At 59.2% G+C, this 16,626-nt stretch overlaps 1 protein-coding gene across 3 annotated transcripts in view; it reads right to left on the reverse strand.

Moving 5' to 3' along the window:
• IPO13 (importin 13) overlaps positions 1–16,626 on the reverse strand; it is a 32,429-nt gene that overhangs the window by 7,359 nt on the left and 8,444 nt on the right. For 2 of the 3 annotated variants that reach the window (XM_062003227.1, XM_062003228.1), the window contains exons 2-15: positions 15,359–16,095; positions 10,072–10,212; positions 9,784–9,925; positions 8,185–8,351; positions 7,734–7,854; positions 7,339–7,486; positions 7,001–7,182; positions 6,146–6,172; positions 5,299–5,433; positions 4,922–5,065; positions 4,463–4,543; positions 3,726–3,863; positions 3,540–3,636; positions 1,688–1,740 (exon numbers count right to left, since the gene is read on the reverse strand). In XM_062003227.1, the coding sequence (XP_061859211.1) occupies positions 1,688–1,740; positions 3,540–3,636; positions 3,726–3,863; positions 4,463–4,543; positions 4,922–5,065; positions 5,299–5,433; positions 6,146–6,172; positions 7,001–7,182; positions 7,339–7,486; positions 7,734–7,854; positions 8,185–8,351; positions 9,784–9,925; positions 10,072–10,212; positions 15,359–16,095 (2,313 nt within the window). The remainder of the gene's footprint in view (positions 1–1,687; positions 1,741–3,539; positions 3,637–3,725; positions 3,864–4,462; positions 4,544–4,921; positions 5,066–5,298; positions 5,434–6,145; positions 6,173–7,000; positions 7,183–7,338; positions 7,487–7,733; positions 7,855–8,184; positions 8,352–9,783; positions 9,926–10,071; positions 10,213–15,358; positions 16,096–16,626) is intronic. The other variant, XM_062003229.1, reaches the window with a different exon arrangement.

The following is a 16,626-nucleotide window of genomic DNA, read 5'->3' on the forward strand; positions in this document are numbered from 1 at the left end:
GTCTAACAGCTTCCCCACAGCCCAGAGGGGTGGTGGATGCTCTCACAGCACACCCTATGGAAGTGCAACACAGCTGCACTTTTCTCTCCAAGGAAGCACAAATGTGCCATGTCCAGACACACAGAAGGACCCTGAGCCAAAGAGAAACTCAGCATCTTCCAAAGAAACGACAAATAGCCTTGGAAGTGCATCTCAGGGTCATCCAATGCCCTGCTTCCCTGGCAGGATCACCTTTACCTGTCCTCCAAGAGCAACAGGCTTTTTGAGTCCTTTCAAGCCCTCCAAGTGATGGCAGCTCCCTGAGTGACCTTGCAGTGCTTTCCCACACTCTCAGAAAGAGCTCCTGCTGCCTGACGTGGATCCTTTTCCACGATTTCCTCCCATTACTCTTTGTTCCACTCAAGGACAGAAAAGAGGTTTTAACCTACAATGGGGACATTTAGCTTTTACACACCCCAAGACTCACACAGCTCCTCAGACTCCCATCAGCCTTTCCTCCTCACCATGTGTGCAAGGTGGTTATCTTCACAGCTGCTTTGCTCTGCTGTCTGGTCTGTATCTACAGAAACGTGCCCCAAACAGGGCACAGTGCTCGAGCCGAGGTCCTGCCAGCACTGAGCTGCTGGGGAGGGCACCTCCATGACACAGACCCCATTTATATTCCATCATATTTCAAACAAAAAAGTCACAGCTTCCACAACCAGCACTGGCAAAAGCTGTGAATGCCTTCTGCTAACCTCGGTTACATCACCTCCTTCAAGATGAGAAGCAGGGAAGAAAATGCTGCCATGTAGCTCGTGAGACGTGATGGGTCTCAGCGGGATCTGGGCATCAAGGTGATACCCATGAGGAGTGGACCCTACCTGGAGGGGAGGAGTGTGAGGTGCAGCCTCCTCCCCTGCTAGACTCATGCGTGTCACAGCACCCACACGTGCCAGGCACTTCCCAGGCTGCTGGCAAGGGCAGGAGGGCTACAGCTCTGGCAGCTGCCTGTGTGGGTGTTCCTGCACACGTGGTTAGGGGGTCTCACCATTACAGGAACCGAGCAAAAACCGACAGGCAGCACGGGCACCCTCCGGGCAGATGCCAGTGATGCATCGGGGCAGCGAGTACATCAGGACTTGTCCCTCGAGGGCCCCGGCGGGCTGAGGAGCACGCTGGGCTCCCCACAGGTGCACATACACACAGAGCATGGCACTGGCCCTGCCTGCCCACCACGCCAGCAGTGCCACCACGTGCCGACCCGCAGCCGCGCCGCCGCAAACCAGCAGCACCCGGAGCCGGACCCCAGCAGCAGCCTGAGACCCCGGGCAGGGGCTTCCTCCCAGAGGCCCTGGGGCAAGTCCCATCGCAGGGCAGGGAAACGGGTTGGAAAACATCCACTGAACGCTCTAATCTGTCTGTGAGCCGAGGGCTGCGGCGGCGGCAGCAGCCCCTAGTGTGCCGCTTTGGCAAGGCAGGAGGGGTGCTGCCCTGAGGAGGAGGGCACTGCCCTGGGGATGGTGCGAACCCAGAACTAAAGGAGAATGTTTTGTTTTCAACTTCCACGGAAACAGATGGAGAAACTCGATATTCAACTAAAAGGAAAAAAAAACGTTGTCAACAGAAAGCTAAAAATAGGTTTAAATTGAATTAAAAAGAGAAAGAGAGAGAACAGAAAGTGAATGAATAAGAAACTAAAACACACCTGTGCCAGGAGTTGCATAAATGAATCAACAATATCAGGATGATCCCTGGGCCCTAAAATATAATAAAGATGTAACTTAAGAGAAAAATCATACAAACAGCAACTCAACATCATATAGTTATGTGATACAGAAAGAATTTACAAGTGAAAACAGGAGTGTAAGGGAGGAGGGGTGTGTGGGGAAGGGGATGGGCAACATGAGCAGCTTGAAGCAAGTTAAAGAAACAAAACATACAAAAAATCATGAAACTTGGAGAACCCAAGAACAGAAAGAAACTGCAAAGGAAAGGGTCTGAAGCCCCAGGGTCTCCAGCTAGCACCTGGGTGCTGCAGAGCCAAGGAGGAGATCTTCGTGTCCTTGGGGAGGAAGAGGAGGAGCAGGGGCTAGCTGGGCACCATCTCCACAAGGAGAATTAGGGCTTTTGCACTGTGGGGACTGAGCGGGTGTCTTCAGAGCACCGTTTGGTCCTGGAAGATAACTGCAAGTGAACGACAACACCTCAGCAAACGCTTGACAGGCCCGGCCGGGCTCAGGCGTGCACATGCTTGTCATCAGCACCAGCTGCTCAGGAGCCCCTGGCACAGTCACCCTCCCACCCTGTTCCCTGATGCTCTCCGAGACTCTGAGTCCGGGACCCTCCGGAGGTCTCCTCCATCATCCTCCCGGGAGAGAGCAGCTCAGTGCCTAGAGAGCTCCATACCAGCACCACTCACCCTACCTTGGCATCTGACTGTGCACACTCGTCTTGGCCCCTGCAGGGTCGGGCATTCCCCCCTCTCCTGCCGCCCGTGGGCTCAGCAGAAGGGGCTCGCCCTGCTCAGGGCTGCCTGCCCAAGGGATCCACGGGCTGGGAGGGAGCGCACAGCCCTGGGCACACCGTGTCCAAGTGTTGGCACAGCTCGGGCTCTGCCTCCCCCCATCTCCTCCTGCAGACACCTGCCCGGTGCCCAGCCCAGAGGGTTTCAGCGTAGACACATCCACACACTGCTGCTGGCAGAAGCAGGGTCCTGATCTCCTGGGAAGCCTGGCTTGCTCGCCACTGAGCCCAGCCACACCTCAACAGAGTGGGATTTGCTTGGACCAGAAGATGGAAGCAGGAGTCCTCGTGCTTCCCCCACCTCACTAAAGAGCTCTGAGCCTTGGACTGGGGGACAGCACCAACCTTCCCTGCACCCGGCTGTGAGCAAAGCACAAGACCCCTTGGGGACCACGTACTGAGGTGCTGAAGGACCAGAGCCAGCAGCTCCAAGATACATTTGTCCCTGTCCTGGGGCAAGTCACCGAGAGGCTGAGGGGAGCTGTGGTGCAGAGGGGCCTCTCCTAACCCAGTTTACTTTACATAGAGCGGGCAGCGAGCCGAAGAGGGGCCCGTGCCCTGCGGGAGGATGCCAGCCAGCACCCTCAGCATCGCAGCCGTGGCTCGGTGGCCAGTTGTTTCCCACATGTTCACACACACACACACACACACACAAACATCCTCTTGCTCATGCGAGGGCTTGACTCCTGGCCACCACAAGCAGCGCTGGCCCTCGGAGGAGCCCTCCCCAGGATCTCCCAGGGAACACAGCCTCCCTGCCAAGCAGGACTGCAGCTCCAGCTCGCCCCTTGCAGCACGCAACGCCCAGCCCTGCTGCAGAAGGCAATACAGTCTCCCCGAGGGGTTTCTTGCTTCTGCTGCCCTGCAGGGAAGGTACCCACCTTCCAGGGGTTGGGATGAGTCCAAGAAACAGAGATGGCCCCATTAGCTTAGCTAGGAGTGAGAACAGCCATTCCTGGTAAGACGCCTCCAGACTCCATGCATGCAACAGCCTGACAACAGCCCCAGCGCCAAGAAAGGTTAACCCCACGTACCTTGCTGGAAGAGGGTCAGCGTGACTGAGGTAACAAGCAAGAAGAGGGCCTTGATGGGAGGGAAGTGGGCAGGCTCATGGGCAAAGATGTGAACCAGCTGCAAGAGAGAGAGAGAAGAACTGAGGGTGCTACGAGTCCTGCAGCTCCCCAGGCAGCGCAGCCCCGGCCCCGAGTGCAGCCCCGTACCTGCCGGGTGAGGTCGATGGCAGAGGCCTGGGGGATAGTGCTGTACATCTGCCCCAGCATCTCACACAGCTGAGGCACCATGGGGGCAAAATCATCCAGGAGGGTCTTCACAGACTTCTCAAAGATGGCACAGACAGACTGTGAGAGAAGAGGGACTGTGTGAGCGATGGGCATCAGGAGACCTCTCCTGGGGGCAGGGCTTGATGGATGGGTCCCAGGGGACACAAGAGCTGGCAATGGGGACAGGGACCGGCCAGACAGAGGGCTCAAGCCTGTTCTGGTACTGGTGCCCTGCTCTGCAGCACAAGGTGCTCTCAGAGACCAGGAAAGACCTTTCCCACTCCATCAGGAAGTGTCCCCAGGGGCCAGAGGGAAGTGGCTGGCGAGACACTGCACGTGGGCATTACTGGACTGAGCAAACTGGAGAAACACCAGATGACACAGGTCCAGGTCAGAGCAGAGCTGTCCTCTTAGGGAACTCAGGCTTGGCAGACCCACATCCTCCATCTCCCTGCTCGTGGCAGGGCCTCTGTAACTGGAGAGGGGCAAAGCCGACAGGGGCACGAGACAGACAGGAACGGGCAGGTGCTGGTGGTGACAGGGCACAGCGCTGGTCCAGACAAGCCAGCAAGACACCTCTCTCACAGGGCATGCCCAGAGCCTGCCCTTTGCTGTCCCCAGTCAGGTCAGGAAGGACAGCCAAAGCTGCAGGCTGCATGCAGGAGCAGCTCAGTTACCTCCACCACCTGGGCATCATTCAACCACTTGCTGAGAACCTTCTGTATGAGCTGGAAGACTTGCTGCAGAACCACCACAACCTGTAAGGAATGAGAGTCATTGAAGAGAATCGGCCTCCACGGCACTGGGGAGGAGAGATTTAAGACCTGGACTCAAACCTTTGGGCACTACTGCCACCCTCCTCCCCTCTTCAGCAGCCAGGCACAGCTCTCAGCTGGCAGACAGCGCCTGGCTGTCCTCCAGAGGAGCACCCAGCCAAGACTGATCCTGCAGGTCACCTCTGCCGGCCTCAGGACCAGTGGGTTGAGCTAAAGCAGAGTTTAGCTGGAATGCACAGCACTGCCCTCTTCATGCTGCACACTGCATTGCCCACGAACTGCCCTCTCCTGGCACCAGCAGTGAATAGCGAGGCTTTGGCCAGGCTGTGGCAAAGAGCATCAAGCTACCACTCCACTCACTGGGTTGGGTCCTTGCTGCACTGGCAGTTTCTTGACCTCGGTGCTTTCATGGTCATCGTCGTGGTGGCTGATGTCTAGGGTGGTGAAGAGGTTGGAGAGCAGGCCCAGGATGTGGATGATGGCCAGCTTGTTGGAGGGATTGGGCTGCCAAGGAAAAATAAAGGCAAACTTTGACACCGACTGCGTGGCTCAATCACAGTCCTGCTTTTGGGGTCCTGAGCAACCAGGACTGCAGAGGCAAAGCACCAGGGAGGGGCTCCCTGTGCTGTGCTTTCTCTTAATGCCACATTCAGGAGTGCTGCTGCCACACACCAGCCCCAGGGTAACAGCCAGTGGGAGCAGTCAGATCCGGATGGGGGTAGCACACAGGCACTCACCGTTTCGTCAGCCAGCTTTTCCAGCTGCTGGATGTAGGGAGTGATCAGGGAGTGCAGGTTCTTCAAGATCTCCTCCACTTGCAGTGCAGAGAGCAGGAAACCAAGAGCCTGCATCAGCCACATGCACTGGCTTGTCTGGGACAGAGAGGAGACACAATGGTGCAAGTGACTTGCCCAGCCTGCAGCCCAGCCACACACATGCTGAGACAGTTGCCAGGGGGCTGGCCAGCAAGGCTGGGACCCTGGTGTGCTGCAGCTCCTGAGCTGCTCTGCCTGGGTCACTCTACATGGATCTCACTGCAAGAAGAGGGGAGCAGCTTCCTGCCAGCACGGCAGCAGCGGGGAGCAGGCGCTCTGCCACCAGCACACCTGGCTTCCTCCTAGCAGCCCACCAAGGAAGGAGCAGCTGGTGCCAGGAGACCTCCACGCTGGCACCACTGCCCCCACCTTGGCACATCATCCTTTGCACAGCCTGTCTCATCCCCTGGGGAGTTGAGTGTCCCACCCTCTCCTGGTCACAGGCATCTGTCTGGATCTGTCCCCACACCGATCTCCCCTCTTTTTCCCCTTGAAAACATGCCTCCTGTCTCAGTGTCCTTGGGTTTGGAGGGACTGAGGGCTGCTGGAGCTAAGCCTGCCCGTGGGCTTCCCTCTGCCTGGGGGCCTGGGCACACAGCGAGAGGTAGTCGGCGCCTCTCCTGGCCCCACACATAATGGCTGCAGCACAGCTCTGCTCCAGGGACAGCCCAGCCATGGCCATGGCATCCCTCCTGTCTTCAGCCCAGCATTACTAAAGGGTGTGGAGGTTAAGCAGAACAAGCCAGAGGCATGAGCCAGCCCCTCTTACCTTGTGAATCTGCTTCATCAACACCTCCTGTTAAAGTGAAGGGGAGAGAGAAAGAGCAGGGTGAGTGCTGCAGAAAGCTCCTTCCCTTCCAGGAGTCAGGACTGACACAGGAGACCCAGCCAACTAACACTAGTGTGGGCACAGACAAGCAGCCACAGTTCACTTCCCACAACCTGCCACAGGCAGGGAGCAAACTCCTTGTGCCCTGTTAAGCACTTCCCCAAGGCAGCCCATTCAGCCACCCAGTGAGGGGAGCCCCCCCGACTTGGAGGGACTCTGCAGCAGGACAGCTCAAGGAGACAAACTCAGCCAGGGCTTCCTTACTCCAGTGACAGTGTCCCCCTGGCTCTAAAAGCAGAGGCTTATCCTTTCCACCGGCCCCCCTCTGCTCCCATGCACACCCAGGCAGCTCGCCCAAGCCCATCCCTTCTAGTGCCTCAGGACTGAGCCCCATCTGTCCCATGTCTTGAGAGCCGAGGATGAGCTGCCTCAGCACTGCAGAGACCAGCTCAGTCTCCATGGAGAGGCTTCAACACCAGGATGCCACCCAAGATGCTCAGCAGTGGCACCAGCTGCCTGGCGAGTGCAGAGCTGGCAGGATGCTGCTCCCAACAAGGCAAACAAAACCCTGGGGAGAGGACAGATGCCCAAGTGCAGCCCCAGCAGACCCTCTGGCAATCAAGGCAGCCACTGCCTGCCATTTCTGCACTCACAGCAGGGCACCGAGCCCACCACCTGTGCCTACTGCCCCAGGAGCACACCAGACGATAGGCAAGACGCCCTGAGCTGCTGCTGGCCTGATCCTTGCAGAGGAAAGGGCAGAGAGCACAGCCCACGTCCCCACGTGGCTCCCACCTGCGACACGGCCACGATGTTGGCGGCGTAGGGCGGCAGGTCGTACTTGCACTCCCGGCAGATCTTCTTCAGCGTGGAGACGCTGGAGATGGAGAGCTCAGGGTTGCCCAAGGCCTGGAGCACCAGCGGCAGCACGTTGTTGATCATGACGGGGTGATCAGCCAGCCACTCTGACAGGGCCCCTGCACACACACACACACGGGATGGGAGCGTGGGACGGCGCCTGGAGCTCTCGCTCCCCGTCTCCTGGGGTGCTCAGCTCCCAGTCCCTGCCTCGGGGGTGGGGTGTGGGGGGCTGCCCCTCCCCAGCCCAGCCCACACGCCAGCCAGAGCCTCACCGATGGTGAACATGACGGTGTCGGCCAGCTGCACGTTGCTGATGCTGATGCGCGGGATGAGGCCGATCAGCCCTGGCACCACGTCAGAGTAGTTCACGTCGATGGTCTCGGCGATGGATTGGAAGCCGTAGAGCAAGGCCTCTGTGTGCTGCCAGGGTGGGAGAGGCACTGTCAGAGCTGGTCCTCGATGCCCACCCCAACCCCTTGCCCAGCACCCCCTGCAGGGGCTGGGGAGTCTGGTCTCTCAGCAGCACGCAGCAAGGGGAGGCAGAAGACCTGTTTCCCCAGCAGACCCCAGAGAGCCTGCATGTGTGCTGGCAAGGGGGTCACACTCCTCGCCTCTCCCACATGCCCCTTGCTCTGTGGTGAGGATAGGTCCTCGAGGGCTCACTCACCTGCCACGTGGATGGCTGCTCTGTGTTGGTCAGGAGACGGCCCAGTTTGTCATAGAGGCTGCTCAGGAGCTCAGCACCCAGCATCTCGTACACATACATCAGTGTGTCAGAGATGTCCACCCTGCAGAGAACACAGGGGTCTCCAAATGCTGTCCCCAAGCCCTGCAGAGCTCTCTACACACATAGATGTGACATCCCCTCCCGCTGCCAGGCAGGGCATGGGCACTGCCTGCACAGGCACGCTGCCACAGCCCCCATGCAGGCTGCTCCCACAACCTCCCAGGCAGGGCAACGGGTGCCATGCCAAAACAACGACCCCTTTCCACATCGCTGCCACAGCCAAAACAGCTCATGGTGAAATGAATCTCTCCTGTGTCCCTACAGCACTCATTCTCCAGGATGCCTACATCCTCGCCTGCCTGACACACAAACCCAAATCTCCCAGCTGTACCTGTATATCCGAAACTGCTCCTTCTCGTCCGAAGACCAGAAGCCATACTCCTCATCGGAGGGGAACTGCGCTTTGTGCAGCAGCACATCCACCAGCTGGAAGTAGACAGGCCTGTAGACCTGCTGGTACACTGCCTGCTTGTCTGGCTCGAAGGAGAGGATGTCGTCCTGGGACAGGAAGGGGAATACATCAGGTGTTGCAGGGGAAAGAAAACTGAGCTGACATGTCCACTGCACAAGGGACTCGGGACATCTCCCTGGCTGGTGGGACCTCTCACACCTTGGAGGTTGCATTTCCAGCTCCCCAAGGTCCACCTGATACTGAGCCCTTCTGGAGCAGCAGTGCTACCTGGAGGCAAGATGCCAGAGGCCCCAGCAGCCGAGCAGTCCCTCGGACGTTTGAGGACAGCACGGTCACAGCGGGGTGGCACTGCCCTGCCCTGGCCCAGCCCCAGCAGCAGGCCTGTGCCAGCAGCACACGTGCCCAGGACCCCCTGGAGCAGGCTGGGATGGGTGCCTGGGGAGCACAGCACACTCCTGCCTGCACTGGGATGGGTGCCTGGGGAGCACAGCACACTCCTGTCTGCGCTGGGATGGGTGCCTGGGGAGCACAGCACACTCCTGTCTGCGCTGGGATGGATGTCTGGGGAGCACAGCACACTCCTGCCTGCACTGGGATGGGTGCCTGGGGAGCACAGCACACTCCTGTCTGCGCTGGGATGGATGTCTGGGGAGCACAGCACACTCCTGTCTGCGCTGGGATGGGTGCCTGGGGAGCACAGCACACTCCTGCCTGCACTGGGATGGGTGCCTGGGGAGCACAGCACACTCCTGTCTGCGCTGGGATGGGTGCCTGGGGAGCACAGCACACTCCTGCACTGGGCTGGATGCCTGGGGAGCACAGCACACTCCTGCCTGCACCTGCATCCTCAGACCCATGTGGAGAAGCAGCTAGAGAAGGTGGGAGCCTCAGCCACCCCCTGCAGCAGAGGAGCTGCTGGCACAGCGCTGTCATCCCCCCCCTGCACACGCTCCACCACGCTGCAGCGGGTTGCAGAGCAATGGAGCTGGGGGATGAACGGAGGCTAAAAATAGAGCACAACGTGGCAGAGCTGCTCTGCTGGCTCAGGGAACACTGGCCCTGTGAGACAGACCCCATGCTGGGCAGCCACTGGCAACCCTCAGCCCTCTTTTCTCCCTTCCAGGAGACCAGGGTCACCAGCCCAGCAGCAGGCTCTAGCCTGCAGTGAGCCGGCACGTGTTCTCTTCCCTGCCTGCAGCTGGTGCAGCAAGGAGCTAAACAACCTGGCTTGCTGCTGGATAAAATAACAATTAGCATGAAGTTTTAATTAGTTATGCTAATGAGGCCCTTAAATACTGGCTTACCATTCTGAGGGAGACCAGAGGTAGAAAAGTCAAGCCATAGGGCTGGCATTTCTGAGGCGTATGGCCTGAGGTGGCTGCGAGGGCAGGGTGAGAAGTGGGAGCATTGGAAACTGCTGGGGATCAAACATAGCCAGGCCAGACCCCAGTCTCCATGCACTGGTGCCTCTGTCCTTGCCTGGACCTGGGCAGGTTGTCCCACAATGGCCCCACTGACCTGCAGCGTGTACCAGAAGGTGAGCGTCAAGGAGCTGGTGGTTTCATTGACAGGGTAGTGCCCTGGGATGCCGGTGCAGAACATGATCATGTTGACCAGGGCCAGGAAGCTCTGCCAGTGCTCCACCTGGTCCAGGAGGGCCCTGGGGAGCAGAGAACACCATCAGCGTGGCACCGCTGCCGTGAGCCCGGCTCCTCTGCCCTGACACACGTCACGGGGTGCAGGGCAGGGCTGTCTGAGGGCTGCTGCAAGCTCACTGCCTCTGCTGGGCCCATGCCCAGCACTCACCGGGAGTGGTTCTCCCCCAGGGCCACGGCGATGCGGCAGATCCCGTGTGACGTCTCCATGTCCCCGCTCTGCACCGCCTGGCGCAGCTGCTCCTGCAGCCCCAGCACGGGTGGGATGAGCTTCAGGAGGGTGTTCACATACCTGCAGGCACAGCCTGAATCAGTTGGGCATCACCACACCGGCATCAGCTGCCCTGGCATCCGTGCCTCCTGCTGCTCTCGCAGGGCTCCCGCCCAGCTTTCCCTACTGGAAGGCTGCTTTGTGCAATGGGCTGCATCCAGGAGCCCTTAAGGCTTACAGGGCCTCTCCTCCCAGCCTGTGGCATCAGGATGAAGGCTGAAGCCCTGAGCACTCCTGCAATAGAGCCTCTGCGAGTAAAGAGAAGGGCTGAGCCAGTGGCCATCAGCTCTGTGCAAATCTCCCACTGCACCACAGCGCGGGCATCTGCTCACCCAGACCTGCCCTCTGGGCTGCCAGCACCGGCTTGTCACTGCCACAGGCAGCCCTGAGCCTGTGGGGATAGGGAGTGGGCGAGGGCAGAGCTGGGGTCTCGTTCCAGCCCACACTCCTCAGCTCTGCACGGAGGCAGCCTGAGCTGCCCGTGGGACGCCACACAGCTCCCAGCACGGGCGCATCGAGGCTGTGCTCTCTGTCTAGGATGAAGTGGGCAGCCACCCCTAGGGACGCCTACCCAGGGAGGATGTTGGTCCCCTGGCACGTCCTCCCTGGCCCCTCACCCTCCCGGGCTGTGGCACAGCTCTCCCACATCACATCACGCACATCAGCCTCCCCTCGCGCCGCTGCCTGTAGGAGATGGTAACCAAGGCAACGACAAGGAGGCAGCCAAGGTGAAACGCAGCCCAGGGCCCCAGAGTGAGGCCATGCCAGGGGCTGATGAGCAGCCTGCCATTTCCCTGCCAACCTATCCGGGGCTGAAGCTACTCTGTGCGCTCGCCGCCTGCCCCGGGGCCATGGATGCTGGCAGCGCAGCAGGAGGCGCACGTGATGCCAGCTCTCCTGCGCCCACCTCAGGGAAGAGATGTGAGTGCTGACACCAGGGCAGCCACACACTCACCTTGCAGCCAGCGAGCAAGCAGCAGGGCTGCCCCACGCACCAGCAGCTCTCACCATGGCTCATTTAGGAGAGGACAAAGCCCTCAGTACCAGCAGTGTAAGGAGAGGTCTGGGGCACGAGGACAGAGGAAAGAGTGATGCTCCAGTCCCAGTGTCCCCCCCAGCATCCTCCCTGTGTGCTGCCAGGGGTTACCTCTCCTTCATCCCTCTGCCCCAGAGGGAATCACATGGCAAAGGGGATGAGTATTTTTATGTAAACCATTCCCAAGCCTCTGATGCCCCATGAGCAATGCACGTGGCAGCGTGGGAGTGATGTGATGATGGAGAACTTGGAAATTCACCAGCTTCTCTCCCCAGGAACCAATGCTGCAGTCAGGGTTGGCCCAAGAGAGCCAAGGCAATGTCCAGACAAAAAGGCACAGGGGACCTTCCACTGCTCCAGCGTAGGACAAAGCTGTCCTTCCTCCACAGCACTGAGCTTATGTTGCCCTAGAGACGTTTTCATGACTTTAGGAGTTTATGACAAGGATCCTGCCTCTTCTAGTGACCTTGAAGTACTCATAGAGCAGACTCCAGGACCTGAGCTGGTCCTCTGGGCTCCCTGCACAGCCAACAGAGAGAACCATCTGGATTCACTTCCATGCTGCGAACTCATCCCATGTTAGTGAAGACTCTAGAGAAGGCTGGGTGAACCATGTCTCTTGAGCACCACCTTGCTCTGCTCACTGCCTACACCGATGTAAAGGTGACTTGGCTACAAGGGTTCCCAGTGAGGAGCGAAACTCCTGCTCTTGGTGAATTGTTTCAACCATCCATCTGGGAATCATGGCCAAGCCAACTGGAGCTGAGCTGTTCTCCTCCACATCCACAAGCAGGGAATCCCAGGCCATGCCATCGGGTGCAGAGCTTGCCTCAGGAGGCAGCCACCACTTCCCATCCTGCTGCCCCATTGCTGACAGGGGAGGACAAGACTATCCTGGCCCAGGCGAGCCCCTGGCTTGTTCCCAGCAGCCAACAACTGGAAATGCCTGGAAATGGGGTATGAATGTGACAGCCATAGGGGAATGGCTCCCCATGTATTTCCCTCCAGTCATCTGTTGTTAGCCTTCCTTTGCCATCCTGGTGTTTAGGAGCTCAGTGAGTTTTTCTTCTGTGTGTCTGGTCCCTTCTCAAAGCCCAGGGAACTGCAGCACCCACAGCTCCCTCGGTGGGACCACTTCCCAGACCACACCAGGGTACAGGGGACAACCCACAGAGGGCTGATATGGGCAGCTCACACAGCACAAACCCATCCTTCCTAATCTAAACTCTGAGCCAGGTCCTGATGAAAAAAAACCACACCATATTAGAAACTTGTTCCTAATGAAGCTCTTGGAAAATTCTTCTAGTGCAATTCTTCTTCCTGCTGCTTTCAGAGAGGCAGCTCAGTGTCCAGTGCCCACGTGCAGCGACTCCCACCATGGGCACACACCCTGTGGAGCTCCCTCTCCCCTCTATCGCCACCCCCAAGGCTGCAGGAGCGTGGCCAAGGGCTGTGTGCCAGCTCTGGCCCTGCAGCACGTGCCACCGAGCTCTCCGACCCACTTAGCTGGGGGATAATCCTCAAACGAGATGCAAAGTCCAGCCCAAGCCTCCTCTGCAAATGAGGTGCAGCAATATCTCCATTCCTGCCCTCTGGCGACTCAGGAGCTTCCCAGTGCCCCTGAGAGCAGAGAGGTGCTCGGAGAGGATTCAGTTATCAGCCAATGGCCAAGACTCTGAGGCTTCTCAGGAGTGCCATGTCTTAACAGAGGAGCAGCACCCAGACTCAAGCAACACCCAGGACAGCCCCTCCTCTGGGTGCAAAAGGCTCCCACCCTCCTGGCAGACAAGATCAAACACTTCACAACTACAAATCTCTGCTGCATCACCTCCAGTAACACCTCAAAGGCAGGGAAGGCACCCAGTGCTGCTCGCAGGCAGGGACAGGGGAGCTGCCAGTAAAAGCCACTTGCCCAGGGGTGAGGCTGCACCATGGCCATGGGATCCTTACCCATGAGGTCCCACCTGCCCTTCTCTGCCTGGACACGGGTTGCTCCTGGGGTGAGGAGCTGCAGTGTGAGGGCTGCCTTGCAAGGTGGTGCTCCCCTGGGAAGATGACTCCAGGCCACCTAACCTTCAACAGCAGAAGTCAAACTCCTGAGCCCACTGGGCCTTCTACTGATGGTAGAAGCACATCTGCGTGATAGGCTTTGCACCACTGTCAATGGAATCAGCTGGGGGGAAGCAAGAAGGAAAGACACAGGGTCCATATCACCCAAGGGAACCCCTGGGAAAGAGCCCTGAGGCCATGCCTCTCAGCAGGACGTGAGAGGTCCTCTGGAGAGGACCACATCAGCAGCCCAGCTCCAAGGATGCTCTGAGCCTGTGGCCAAGGGCAGTGGGGAGCCAGGTCCCTGCAGAAACAAAGATGGGAGACAACAGAGGAAGAGAGCAGCTGAAAAGCAACACAGATCTCCCAGACTGTGCAGGAAAGAGACAGAAAGGTCAGGAGACTCCCCGGGGGCTCAGAGAAGAGCTGGATCCACCGTGGTTGAGTAACAAAGCTGGAGGGGCGGGACAGCCAGCACAAGGGAAGCAGGAGGAGGGACGCAGGATGGAGGACACAGGGAACAAAGGGGAAGAGAGAGCCCACGGGGGCAGGAAGTGATGGATCTGCGAGCTGCCCCACTCCTGAAGCCATTCCAGATCTCAGCACCAAGCACAGCCCTGCTCCTCCCTGCAGCAGCCACCACCACACGCTGCCTGGCAGGGCAGCCCTGGGACAATGCCACTGCTGTCCCCGTGTCCCAGGAGCAGGGGCTGTGTGACTCACACACTGGGCAGCCTCTCAGGGCTGCCTGCCCCATCCTGCCACAGCAGAGCGCTGCGGCCAGTGACGCCTCCAGGGAGAAGGATGGAGAGCAAGTGCTGGTGATGTTCTGTGGAAGTAGCCAGCGTGGCAGGACCAGAAACTGCATGGCAGGGTCAACGTGGGAGCAGAGAGGAAACTGCTGTCAGCCACACTTCTCATCACTTCTGATAGCTCGACAGAAAGCTCGGGCTTTTAATGCAACGAGACAGGGCCAGGGTCTGGCACATGGCTGAGGAATCACAGCCAAGGGACTCCTGAGACTCAGGCAAAATGGAAAGGAGGAAGAACATTTCAGAACTGCAAGTCACCTTCTCTCACCTCATCTTCTGCAAGAATTTATACAAGGGCTTGGGCTGTCCCACAGCCTCTGCCGGGTGAAAGGAGAAACTGCTGTGGTCATCTTCTGAACACGAGCAAACGAGGCAACCCCTCCCCACACCCGGCAACACGACAAAATCCTGACAGGTCCCTTTGTGCACCGGGACTTGCAGCCCTCAGACGCAAGCCCCCTTGTCAGGTTGCAGCCCCAGGCTCCCCCTGCCCTGAAGCCAAGGGGAGGGGCAGGGCTCACAACCGCAGCAGCACCTGCACCGCTGCAGAGGGTCAGAGCCTGCGTGATGCACAGGGACGTGCAGCAGCAGCAGCTCAGCCCAGCACTCAAGGAAACCCTCCTCTTTCAGGGGAAGGTTGCTAAGCAGCCAGGAGGGGATGTGGCCATGGAACCGGAGATGTGCGTTTCCTTCTGCAGGCATCAGTGCCGAGAGATGACAGCAGCTTGGACAACTTGGCCAAGCAGACAAGCTCAGCTTGGAGCTCAGCAGCATGGCCCTGGCAGGACCTGCCCCAGCTCAACTGCTCCAGGGGCAGCCAGGGCCACAAACAAAGGACAAATCCTTGGCCGGCACAAGCCATTGGAGCCAGGAGGAAGGAGGCTGACAGGTCTTGTTTTATTATCTCTGCATCAAATCAGGACCAGCAGCAGGAGGCAGAGGAGGGTTTCTGAGCCTCTGCAGGTGCTGGGCAGCTGCTGCCTGGCTAAAAGTGACCATCCTCGTCTGCTTGAGAGGAGGAGGGTGCAGAAGGGTTGCGGCTGCCCAAGACTACATGGTCCTCACAAGTGGTGCAAAGCCTACCAGGACCAACCATGGGAAACCAGTAGCCTCCAGCCGCTTCTAACACCTCTCACTTCCAAATCCTCTCACCATCGCCTCCAGCTACGACAGCAGCCAGAAAAAAGCCCGTGTTTTTTCCTCCCCACCCCATTTCCCTGTCGAAGCCCGGCAGCACCAGCCCGCAGCGCACAGCAGAGGCTGCCCTTACCTCTGGGCATCGGGCTGGGAAATAGCGTTGACCACAGCCTCCACCGCCGTGTCGAAGAGCTCCGGGTCCTGCAGAGAGGTGAAAGCCGCCTGGATCAGGTTCTCGCAGTCCATCAGCGGGATCTCCAGCTGCACCCAGCTGGAGAAGCACTTCAACACCTTCTGCTTGATGAAACCCGGGGAGTCCTGCTGCTGCAGCAGCTGCTCCAGCAAAGGGAAGACGGAGCCGCACTCCTGCGCCAGGACGCTGCGGACCTGGCCCTTGCGGTACTGCGGCAGGCGGCTGGTCTGGAACTCCTCGGGCAGCACCGTCAGCAGCTCCAGCAGCGCCAGGCACCGCGCCCGCCCGTCCACGTTGGAGTCCTCTGCCTGGAACATGCGCACCATGTCTGCCACGGCGCAGGGCCAGGCCTCCGGCATCATGCTGAGCGCCAGGGAGGCCAGCGCCACGCACAGCCGTGTCAGCACGATCTTGGAGCCGCCGGCGAAGCGGGTGATGTGGGTGAAGAGCTGTGACTTGAGGCTCTCGTACTGGTCGGCCGGGATGTCGTTCCAGTAACGGGAGATCTTAATGTGGAGAGCGCTGGCACCGAAGTACTGGATCTCGGGCACTTTGTCCATGTGGAGAAGCAGCCAGCTGAAGTGCCAGGCCTGCGGGGACACCTGAGCCTGCATCAGCCATTTCTGAGCCAAGTTCTTGTTCTCAATGTTCGGGTCGTAATACAGCTGATGGAGAGCCTGGAAGAGAGAGGGAGGCATCCTAGAGCGGCTGAGGAGCACCAAGCACCGTGGCCGGTCCTGCCAGGGGAAAGCCCACCGGGAGGGAGCCCTGGCCCCAGAGCCAGCCCCCATCCCCGCACCAGCCTGCACGAGCTGACCTCCCTCCTTGAGCTCTCGGGGAAGCAAGAGAGATCTGGCAGCAAGCAAGGACCTGCAGAGTGTCCTTCCCCTCCTCCTCTCACGTCGCGCTCTGGAAACTTCTTTTCCTTAGTCATCTCCCATCCCCACCTTCGCTCACGCTGAACCCGCCTGTTTCCCTGCTGATGTGTCGTCACCGGGGTGGGCAGGGGACCCCTCTGCCCCAGCAGGGCTGTGAGGGTCTCGGCACACTGGCACTCCTGCCTTCCACCTGCACTCGCTCTCAGAAAGGTGCCGTGGCTCTCGGAAAGCACGGGTGGCCCAAAGCTTGGACCCAGGAACACAAGAGCCACTGCAGCTATCTTCATCTGTCACACTGCACAGAGCCCTGGAAAATCACAGTCACTAACC

The sequence above is a fragment of the Colius striatus genome, chromosome 10 (assembly GCF_028858725.1).
Source record: "Colius striatus isolate bColStr4 chromosome 10, bColStr4.1.hap1, whole genome shotgun sequence".
NCBI classification, from domain to species: Eukaryota; Metazoa; Chordata; class Aves; order Coliiformes; family Coliidae; genus Colius; species Colius striatus.